Source organism: Portunus trituberculatus, chromosome 41, assembly GCF_017591435.1.
Source record: "Portunus trituberculatus isolate SZX2019 chromosome 41, ASM1759143v1, whole genome shotgun sequence".
Lineage (NCBI taxonomy): Eukaryota > Metazoa > Arthropoda > Malacostraca > Decapoda > Portunidae > Portunus > Portunus trituberculatus.
Window position 1 is genome coordinate 1,105,445 of NC_059295.1, and position 12,500 is coordinate 1,117,944.

General features: G+C 35.8%; 1 protein-coding gene across 8 annotated transcripts in view; it reads right to left on the minus strand.

The window, feature by feature from the left end:
• LOC123517162 (putative OPA3-like protein CG13603) overlaps positions 1-12,500 on the minus strand; it is a 59,734-nt gene that overhangs the window by 13,557 nt on the left and 33,677 nt on the right. Inside the window, exon 4 of one of the 8 annotated variants that reach the window (XM_045277145.1) lies at positions 5,337-6,670. The exons of 6 other annotated variants lie outside the window; for them this stretch is intronic. In XM_045277145.1, the coding sequence (XP_045133080.1) occupies positions 6,638-6,670 (33 nt within the window). In that variant the 3' untranslated portion in view covers positions 5,337-6,637. Of the gene's footprint in view, positions 1-5,336; positions 6,671-9,998; positions 10,133-12,500 lie in introns of those variants that run through there. One more of the 8 variants, XM_045277144.1, reaches the window with a different exon arrangement.

The following is a 12,500-nucleotide window of genomic DNA, read 5'->3' on the forward strand; positions in this document are numbered from 1 at the left end:
TGTTTGGAGAAACGTATAATTTGATAAAAAATATTGGATTAGCCTTCCATTATATGGATAAAGATATGATGAAGAAATTAATTAGTACGGTAATTAGACCAAGATTGGAATATGCTGGAGTGGTTTGGTCCCCTTATAAAAAGAAGCATATAAGGAAGTTGGAGAGATTGCAGAGAATGGCAACAAAATGGTTCCGGAATTGGCAGAAATGACCTATGAGGAGAGATTAAAAGAAATGAATTTGCTTACCTTGGAACAAAGAAGAGAAAGAGGAGATTTAATACAGGTTTATAAACTGTTGAACGGACTGGATGAAGTGGATAATGAGCAAATGATGTTGAGAGAGGAAAACTTAAATAGAACTACAAGATCGCATAGTAAAAAGATAGCCAAGGGAATATGCTTGAAGGATGTGAAGAAATATAGTTTCCCACAAAGATGTGTGGAGGTGTGGAATGGTTTGAGTGAGGAGGTGGTGTCAGCGAGGAGTGTGCATAGTTTTAAAGGAAAGTTGGATGTGTGTAGATATGGAGACGGGCCACAGTATGATACCCAGGCCCTGTAAAATTACAACTAGGTGAATACACACACACACACACACACACACACACACACACACACACACACACACACACATATATATATATATATATATATATATATATATATATATATATATATATATATATATATATATATATATATATATACACACACACACACACACACACACACACACACATATATATATATATATATATATATATATATATATATATATATATATATATATATATATATATATATATATACACACATTATATATATATATATATATATATATATATATATATATATATATATATATATATATATATATATATATATATACACACACACACACACACACACACACACACACACACACACATATATATATATATATATATATATATATATATATATATATATATATATATATATATATATATATATATATATATATATATATATATATATATATATATATATATATATATATATATATATATATATATATATATATATATATATATATATATATATATATATATATATATATATATATATATATATATATATATATATATATATATATATATATATATATATATATATATATATATATATATATATATATATATATATATATATATATATATATATATATATATATATATATATATATATATATATATATATATATATATATATATATATATATATATATATATATATATATATATATATATATATATATATATATATATATATATATATATATATATATATATATATATATATATATATATATATATATATATATATATATATATATATATATATATATATATATATATATATATATATATATATATATATATATATATATATATATATATATATATATATATATATATATATATATATATATATATATATATATATATATATATATATATATATATACATATATATATATATATATATATATATATATATATATATATATATATATATATATATATATATATATATATATATATACACAGTAATACTCCGCTTAACGAACGTTCGTTTAACAATTTTCCGGTTTAACGTACTATATAAAGTTAGACCAAAAGTCCGCATAACGTACAACCACATCTGTTTTAGCAATCCATGAACGCTTGGAGCAACGCTGACAAGGTTGCTATCAGGTTGCTCTGAGGTTGCTGGGAACACCACTTTTTGAGGTGGTGTTACTGTCTTATATATGCATTTATGTTCACAAAACAACATTTCTATTAGCTTTTAACAAATCTTGCCTCCAAGAAAGGATTGTTTTGTAATGCATAAAGTGAAATCTTACATGGAATACCAAAAAATAAAGCAGACATGAGATGAGCCACAGACGAAGTGGGAGACTCGCGGCCACTCTGCCGCTTCTTCTTCTTCTTGTGACCCTTTTAGCCTACGTGTTGTCTTTCTCCGTGATATTTGTTTCCACTCCTCTATTGCCTGCTATAATGGATATCATATCTTAGTATTCATATACGCTCATGCCATGAGGATAACCTTGACTCCGTAATCACTGAGTGATAGTGAATTACTAATGAAATACCGCAGCCGAGTGGCCGCGAGTCTCCCGCTTCGTCTGTGGCTCATCTCCTCTCTGCTTTATTTTTTGGTATTCCATTAAGATTTCACTTTATGCATTACAAAACAATCCTTTCTTGAGGGTAAGGTTTGTAAAAAGCTAATAGAAATGTTGTTTTGTGAACATAAATGTGAGAATGAGAGAATTTGTACATAGCTCTTCTAACTTCCAATGACTCATATGACATCATAAAAGTAGTGGTACAACGGTTGCCCAATATGCTGCCAAACGTATGTATAATTTTTATTTTTTTTTAACCCATGTGGTATGTTGGGGACCAGCCCAGAACGCATCCCCCACTATTTCCATTATTTCCTATTGGAAAATTACGTCTGCTTAACGAATTTTCGCTCTACGAACAGCTTTGACACCCCCTATCCTGTTCGTTAAGCAGAGTATTACTGTATTAATATATATATATATATATATATATATATATATATATATATATATATATATATATATATATATACACACACTGCTAAATCATCTCTGTGTGCTGAACACATATCAGAAGTGATAGTGTCTGGCATAGAGGCACACATTCCTTATTCTTTTTTCTCAACCTAATCCTTCTAAACCTTGGTTTAACACAGCCTGTTCTCATCTGTCTCTAAAGCTGAACTCTTCTCTTAAACCTTTGCTAACAACTCCACCTTGGATGTCCCTCCCTCTCCTCCTCCCTCCGACTATTTCATGTCTTCAACCAAAATTCTTCATAATGATGTTTTCCATACCCTCACTGGCCTAAACCCTCGGAAGTCTTATTGACCCAATGGGGTCCCTCCTATTGTTCTCAAAAACTGTGCTTCAGTGCTTGCACCTTGCTGTCCAAACTATTTCAACTATGCCTATCGACTTCTACCTTTCCTTCTTGCTGGAAGTTTGCCCACACTCAGCCTCTTCCTGAAAAGAGTGACCGTTTTAATCCCTCACACTACCATCCTATAGCTTTAATCTCTTCCTTGTCTAAAGTTTTTAATCTATCCTCAATAGGAACATTCTTAATTATCTGTCACTTCACAATCTTCTAGCTGATCACCAATATGGTTTCTGTCAAGATTGCTCTACTGGTGATCTTCTGGCATTCCTTACCGAGTCTTGGTCATCCTCTTTTAGGGATTTTGGTGGAACTTTTGCTGTCGCATTAGACATATCAAAAGCTTTTGATAGAGTCTGGCACAAAGCTTTGATTTCCAACCTGCCCTTTTACGGTTTCTATCCTTCTCTCTGCAACTTTATCTTAAGTTTCTTTTCCGACCGTTCTAGACAGCCACTGTTCTTCTCCTAAATCATAAGAACATAAGAAAAGGGGGAAGCTGCAAGAGGCCGCCAGGCCTATACGAGGTAGTCCCTTTGTGCTTAAGCTACCTAGTTCCATCTCTCTTCTCCATCCATGAACTTATCTACCCTTCTTAAAAAGCTCCCTATTGACTCAGCCCTGACTACATGACCACTGAGACTGTGCCACTCATCAACCACTGTTTGAAAACCAGTTTCTTCCCATTTCTTTCCTAAACCTGAATTTTTTAAAGTTTAAACCCATTATTTCTGGTTGTCCCCACTACTGAACCTAAGAACTACATTCATGTCCCCTTTGTTAAAACCCTTATACCACTTAAATACTTCTATCAGGTCTCCTCTTAACCTTCGTCTCACAAGAGAAATCTACAAATAGTTGTGTTCCTCAGGGTTCTGTTCTGTCACCCACTCTCTTTCTATTATTCATTAATGATCTTCTTAACCAAACTTCTTGCCCTGTCCACTCCTATGCTTTCAGAAACGTCCAACCCTTAAGGAAGTCAACAGATCACACAGGGACGTCACAGAACGCCTGACTTCTGATCTTTCTAAGATTTCTGATTGGGGCAGAGTAAATCGAGTACAGTAAGTAAGTCCTTGTTATACGGTACATATGCGTTCCTAAAAATCTTACCGCAAATCGAAATTACCGTATACTGAATCCACTATAACACGTAATAATAGGGGATGTGTTCCAGCACATCGAAAGTCACTCCTACAGACATGAAAATACATGAAAATAGTCATATAAAATAATGTAAAATACTGTGCAAAAGAAATAAACAGAAAAAGGTTTTATTTACCTTTCACTCACCATGCATTCTATCAGATGAAGTCCCTTCCGAGGCTAAGGGACAGTAGGGATTTCAGCCCTTACTCATCTTCCGCTGAGTGGGCAGACGAGGCTCTGCTCTGCAGATCCATTACATTCTCCCCAGCTTTTTTTATAACCTCACGATTCTTTAACACCGTCCAGACTGTCAGCTGGGCTAAGCCCAAGTTTCAATTTATGGTAGACGTACCTTCTCCCTGCTCTTTCCTCTTCAAAATATCTAATTTTACCTCCAATGTCAGACTATTCCTCTTTTGCTTTGCCTTTTCAACTCAAGCAGTGTCTGCAGAATGTTTTGGGGCCATTATGGGTGTGTCACTGCGCGTCGTGATAATAATATCAACAAAAATCACGGCGTAAGGATTTCACTTGTGTTCAGTGGAAAACGCAAAAGACTGATTGCTGTGGTGGCGTGATAGTGCTACGGTACGGTGCAAACAAAACATGAGCGGATACCGTATCTGTGAATTTTTCTTACCGTAAATAGAATCAAGGGTAGTAATTACCAAACAACGTAACAGTGAAATTACCGGATAATGAAGTACCGTACAAGGATGACTTACTGTAGTTTTCAATGCCTCAAAAACTCAATTCCTCCATCTATCAACTCAACACAACCTTCCGGCCAACTATCCCCTTCTTCAATGACACTAAACTATCTCCCTCTTCCACACTAAATATTCTTGGTCTGTCCTTTACTCATAATCTTAACTGGAAACTTCACATCTCATCTCTTGCTAAAACAGCTTATATGAAGTTAGGCATTCTGCGGTGTCTCCGCCAGTTTTTCTCACCCCTCCAAATGCTAACTCTGTACAAGGGCCTTATCCGTCCTTGTATGGGGTATTCTTCACATGTTTGCGGGGTTTCCACTCATACAGCTTTATTAGATAAGGTGGAATCAAAGGCTTTTCATCTCATCAACTCCCCTCCTCTGAATGACTGTCTTCAGCCTCTTTCTCACCACCAAAATGTTGCATCCCTTTCCATTCTTTATCGCTATTTTCATGCTAACTGCTCAATTAATCTTGTTGCTAACTGCATGCCTCCCCTCCTTCTGTGGCCTTGCCGCACAAAAGTTTCTTCTTCTTCTCACCCCTATTCTGTCAACCTTCCAATACAAGATCGAACTGAAGAGGTTATGTACCTGAAAAACTATTTGAATAGCAAATCTTCGGTTATTGAAGCAATTTTTCCCATAAGAATGTTAATAAAAGGAGACAATACGTCCAAGCACTCTCCTGACTCCCATTAACTATCTACCTCTTCCCCCCAAGAAAAGCATAACAAAACACAAAATATTTTGTTTTCTTTGGAAATTCATTACAAATAAAATAACATAACATGCGTGATGGTCTGCAGCCAGGCAGGCATCAACCAGAATGCATAGGTGACTGTTGGTAAACAGCTGTGTGGGTCACTGTGGAGGCAGCTGGGTTGCCATATATGGTCTCAATTTCTGCAACTCATTTGAGGTTTTGGAGGGTTTTGTAGATATTTTGGAGGGTTAGAGTTGACTAGTTAGAAAATTTCAGGCTCACTAGACAAGGATGGGGACGGGAATGCTTTTTACCACCTCACGCCAAACAAAATTTGGCGGCAATTTCAAATTCGAAAGAGCGAAGCAAACCATTCAGATTGCAAAAATGTTCCCTAATTTTTCATTTTCGAAAGAGTGAATCTTCAGTTATCAAACCTTCGAATAGCGGGTTATTCCTGTATTCTCAATCATTCATACCTTTCATTGGTAAACTCTGGAACTTCCTACCTCCTTCTGTATTTCCATCTTTCTATGACTCAACTTCTTTTGAGAGAGGTGTCGAGACATTTGTCCCTGAATTTTGACTCATTCTTGTGATTGTTTTATGAAGACTGCAATGCAAGTTGGCCTTTTTTTTCTAATATTCATTTTTTTGCCCTTGGTAGTTCTCACTCTTACAACAAAAAAAAAAAAAAAAACAATATTGAACCAGCTTATCTTTTGAATTTCTAATGTCCGACACAGTTTGCTTGGCCACACCATATTCCACACAAACACTCGCAACTCTAATTTTCTCTAATTATCTTATTAATTTCAACTTTTATGTCACAGGTAGGGCCACTAACTTACACCTAACATCCTTGGGATACAATAAGAGTTCTAACATACTGATAAATGCACAAATTTGCTCACTGATATCAGACAATACACAATGTTCACTAGCGTAGGCTGGACTTGTTTACAATCGTCTGCCACAGCAGTGCTGCCATCTATTGACCGTTTCTGGAAGTGTGTGAGGTGTGCGTTGTTTGAAGTCATTTGTTGGCCGTCTGGACTCAAATTATTAAATTTTCATCAGGACACTGGCCAGGATTAACTGAAATACACTTAAACAAGGTTTGGATAAACGAGTTATATATATATATATATATATATATATATATATATATATATATATATATATATATATATATATATATACAGGCAACCCCCGCTTAACGAAGGGGCTACGTTCATAAAAAACCCTTCACTAAGCAAAATTTCGTTAAGCGGACCGGTTATAACAAGTTTAACCCCTGACTTGAACTTCCATTGAGAGTAAACAAAGTGAGAGTGCATCATAGTACAGTGAAAGGTTTAATGAAAGTTGATTTACTTTCTGTCTGTTACAACGGGGAAAAATCACACCTGTCAAAAATGCTAAAAATATTTTTTCCTTATAAAAACATGTTTCTTTGTGTTATTCTGAGTACAACGATGTAGTTTTTAACATGTTATGACCTCTGAGAGCAAAGTTATTGCATATAAAAACATTCATGGCAGAACCCGCCGCTAAGAAATACACCCCGAGCTCTGATAACACCGCGCGCGCGTGCTCTCTCTCTCTCTCTCCTCTTGGGCATTTAAATTTGATGTAAAAGTAGGAACTTTTGCACTTTCATGTCAAGAAAATGCAAACTCAGATATATGAAATGATGTGCAAAACAGGAAGAGAAAAAGAAACCACATATTACAAGTATTGTGGATTTCTATAATACAGTCAACCCTCGGCTATCGCGACTTCGGCTATCGCGTTTTATTGCTATCGCGCACCCATGAAAAGCTGCTAAAATTTCATTATCGCGACCTCAGATGCCTGCTATCGCGTGCCCCGCCATGACGTCATGGAATATCTGAGCACTCATTGGCCAAAACCGCCTTCCCGCCAAGATCAATTCGGCTATCGCGTTTTCGGCTATGCCACGGATATTTCGGCCCCAATTGGGCGCGATAGCTGAGGGTTAAGTGTAATTGGAATATGGTAACTCTTATTAGCAATGGGATTCACGTGACTTGGCCGACTAGCACAGTCTTGTAGAGGCAACCAGGGGTGACACACACCAGCGCATTGCTCGAGGGGAATAGGCTACATGAGGAGGTTTATGAACGTTTCTGTGGGGGTTGGTCTTTGTCTCCCAGATCACTATCAGAATTACTATTGAAGTCTTCCCTTTCTTGTCTCAATAAATAAAAATCACTGTCTTCATTTTCATCACTCCTCAATGTCATTACTGAGTAACACTGACATAACATCACTCAGAGTACCGTTTCCTCCCTCCAGGTCATGGGGGTTGTTAGATGTCGCCTCGAAATGGGAAAAAATTACCTATTGTGAGGGAACATATGTCTCAAGGCTCAAGCAGGTGAGCGAGAAAAGATGCTAGATACCTTCATTTGCCCCAGGACCAATATATGGGACTGACATGCAAGGATTCCTAGGGAAAGTGAACTCTACCAGGGGTGTGAGAGGGAGACGGTGACAGCTGGATGCTGCCTTGAGGGGGACAGTGGTTACCCTAGTAAAAAATGGCTTCTGACACTATATCTTCGATTTCTGCCTGGCCCATACTCCAACTACAATAGGTAAGTTTTGCAACATTAATATTTTTCATATTAGACAGTTTGTTTCATTCATTCCATATTGCACATATACTATTCATTTTAGTGGGTTAGATTAGGGTGCTATTACATCTCATGGCATAAAGAAAAAGTTCTCAGCAAATTACTTGCTCACATTATAATACAGTGGTACATATCTTTACCACTGGAAGTTGTTAGCTCCTACGACATTAGTTTTACCAAATTTATCATTAAGGTAAATCAGATTAGGTTTAGTTAGGTTAGTTTAGATTAGGGAAGTATATAGTTGGTTTGATTAGATTTAGTTCATTGTTAAGGTAGATTTAGTTATGCTTAGTTTGGTTACATTAGGTTTAATTTATTTTCTTACCAAACTTGTCATTAATGCTAGGTAAAGTTTAGTTAATTTCCTGTCAATTTGTTAAGATGGGTTAGGTTAGGCTTAGTTAAGTTAGGTATAACCAAATTTGGTTTATTTATTTATTTATTTTTTGTTATTGTCATGTGTGAGCATTTTTATTTTGATAATTTTGACATGCTTTGAATGAATGTAGTAATCATTTTCATTGTAAATCAATGTTTTATATGTTTTGGGTGATTAAGAAAATAGAAAAAAGATCTTCCTCCCCCCAAAAAGTAGTTTCATTACAAAATGTTAGATAGGTGCACCTATATATATATATATATATATATATATATATATATATATATATATATATATATATATATATATACAGGCAACGAAGGGGGGGTTACGTTCCTAAAAACACTTCGTTAAACTTAAAGCAAACCGATTATAACAAGTTTAACCCTGATTTGAACTTCCATTGAAAGTAAGTAAAGCGAGAGTGCATCATAGTACAGTAAAAGGTTTAATGAAAGTAAAATTATGAAGTTAAACATTTAGGTAGTTTAATTTAAGTCATTATAATGTACACTAATGTATGTATGTATGTAACTTTATAATGTTGATGATCTTAACTTTATGAAGGGAGGAAGAGTGAAACGGGAAAGACACTAACCGGCAACCTGTGGAATGTAAACAAAGTGCGCATCATTGTACTGCATACAAAACTTATGTACCACATTTCCACAAGGCTTTCCATTTTATCCATTGTAGAGTCACGAGTTCAGGTGGTTCTTTTAGCTTGCAAGGAAGATACGGTCTCACCAGCCTCCTTAATAGAATCTGCTGACTTGAAAATAGAGACAGTATAATATGGAGTCAAGATAGTGGCCAGCATTGCTATAGTTTTCTGGCCTCTCTCTATGTCTGTGAATAATATCTAGCTTCATTTGGAGAGTAAGAGACTTCCTGGTCTTCTTACGAACACTAGGCCAATTGCAGGGCGTTTTGGTGGTAAGTTGAGCTAGGAGAGACAAGCTGCTGCTGAGGCTATTATGTTTTGACTGAGGAGTGAGTGTTGCGCGTGTTGTCCACGAGAGGCTTGATCTTGATCTTGATCTTTATTGTATAGGTGTCCCAGGATTTTTCCTGAGGCAGGCCTTAGTACCAGCAGCTTCTGGTGTATTCAAAAGCCTGTCAGCTTGTGTGATATGGTGGGGCTTTCAAATTTGGAAAAAAATTACCTGGATAAAACTTCGTTAAAGCGAGTTTGGTGTTCGTTAAACGAGCAGATGGTAGTAAAATGAAACCTTCGTTGTAGCGAAATTTTGTTGTGTGAACCTTTGTTAAACGGGGGTTGCCTGTATATATATATATATATATATATATATATATATATATATATATATATATATATATATATATATATATATTTTACGTGTTATTTTTATTTATTAACTTTCTTCCAGAGATGGTGCTCAACCTCTACAACCCATTGCTGCATCATCCACCGAGACGGTGGATGTCTCGGAACCAGCAGGAGGTTCAGCCGTGTTAGGCGTTGGAAGTGCTGCAGTTCCATTTCCATCTGTACTGTTATGACCAATGACAACAAATGTTAGTTAAACCATCACAAGCATATTTATTGCAGATCTAACTCAGTATCTATATAAGAGGTAAACAGTCCTCTCAAGAAAGAAGTATCCAAGACAAGGCACCCTTCCCTCTTCCTGTCCCCATACTCCTCATACAGTGTAGAGAGCCAGCACTCAAGTGGGCCTTTTCTTTTAATCTTTTTTCTTTGTTTTGCCCTTGGCTGGCACTCTTCCCTACGTAAAGAAAAAAGTGTGTATGGTGTGTGTGTGGTTGCCTAATTTTGCTGTCTTCCTCCTGGAGGAGGGTGTTGGCTTTGTCTATACATAGATAGATAGTTAATATCCCTGCACTTCAGTTTTAAAGATATTTTGTATGCTCTTATTGATATTTTCAGAAGTAGGGTAATGTGCTGTTATTGTGTTGCAGACAGGTACTGAGTGCACTTGTCATTAAGACACATTCATGTGTGGATGTATTTCTTGTGAGCTGCCATTTCCAATCATATACACACCTTCCATAATTGAATATCATCAGAAATTCTTCAAATCAATGAGACCCATTAATTTGATTAGGTTAAGTTACTGAAGTTATACTCTATTAGTTTAGGGTTAAAGTTAGTTATATGTAAGCTGGCAGAAGTTATCATAACACCTGGAAGCATTAAATACAATAAATGGATAGTTTGTTGCCTGTGTTTCTCCAAACCTAAGCAGGGTGTTTATAAAGGAAGGCAGGTGGGCATTACTGAGTGTTTGAGGGAGAGTGAATGTGAGGTATAGGAGGCTATGAAAGAAGTGGTGTAGTGTGCGGCAAATGATAAAAGCAAAGGAGTGGAAAAAAAAAGGGTGTGTTCTCTTAATGTCACCTAGGATGTGGATATAGATATACAAGAGTTTAATGGTTAATACTTTTCAAAACCAAGATGGTCCATATGTGATTTACACTCAAATTCTTGTCTATGTCATCAAGGGGCTTGGGAGATGGACTGCCTCCTACATCAAATAGACCCATTAGTAAAGTGACCACTAATATTCAATGCTTCACTACTGGCTTTCATAAAGCATAGCAATGTAGGCTTTCCTATCCAAAAATGGGGAGGGAGGGGAGAAATAATACCTTGCAAGCTTAGTTTATTAATTAACACTGCTGCCTTATTGTGCTTGCCTAAAAATCTCTTTTACTTAAGTACCTTAAATAGGCTTATGCAAGAAAAGCCAGTTTTACAAGTGCACATTACAAGTGCCATTACAGATTGTTACACCTTATCATTGTGAATATTTCTATCCCTAGACACACCTTCCATACTTGAATATCAACACTGGAAATTATTCTTCAAATCAGTGTATCTTAAGTGACATTGTTAGTTTAGAATAAGTTAGGTCACTGGAAATTATTCTTCAAATCAGTGTATCTTAAATGACATTATTAGTTTAGGATAAGTTGGGTCACTTAAGGTTGCTAGGTTGAAGTTAATGAAAATTGCTTGCTGACACAACAGTTGCTGCTTCCTTTCCTCATCTGTGGTGGCTGTGGTACATCCATCATGTCAGTAATAACCAACAACAAAACGAAATAGCAGTATATGCGACTACACGTGCGTGGGTCATATGCTGTTTGTTTAAATCAGGTGAAGTGGAGTCAGTGGACAGACACTATCATTGATTATGCTCGCCTTCAAATATACCTAAATTTCATATACTGTTAATCTTATTAATACAAAAATGCCTCAGACATGTTTATTTGTTCAAATCATTGTAACTGGATTAGTTTCAGTCCATAAGTTTCACCACTATGTTGCGGCTGGCATCCCTGCACTAAGTTGAGCTAATGATGAGGGGTTACCGAGCCATAACTTTGCCACCTATGTCGTATCATAGCTACAATCGCTTATGTCATGACTTAAGTCTCGCTAATGAAAGTTTTATAAATATGGGCCCTGGTGATTAATACAATAGTCATCAAGAAGAGGAAGTAATGCATATTCCTGCCATTTTGAAGCTCATAAATACATGAAACTGTGCAGAACAGGGATTGTGAATTTTGCCATGATACTAACATACTTAAGTGAGGGAAATGACCGCCACCCAAGCCCTTTATGTTGAGGCTTGTCAGTGATGCACCCTCCACTATTAATAGCTCAAAACCTAATCTTTTCCTTATAGTTCGGCACATACAGTAACAGGAATGAGTTTTGACAAGTAGCCGCTGGAGCGTGGATGGCACTAGGAAAGCAGCAAGTTTGTTTATGGTTTGATGTTGATAGGTTAACCTAGCACCTACAGTGAAAAATGACGAAGTGATATCAATTCATAATGATGGTAAAAGCAAATTATTTAATATTAAACCACTGAGTAGCTAGGAAAAT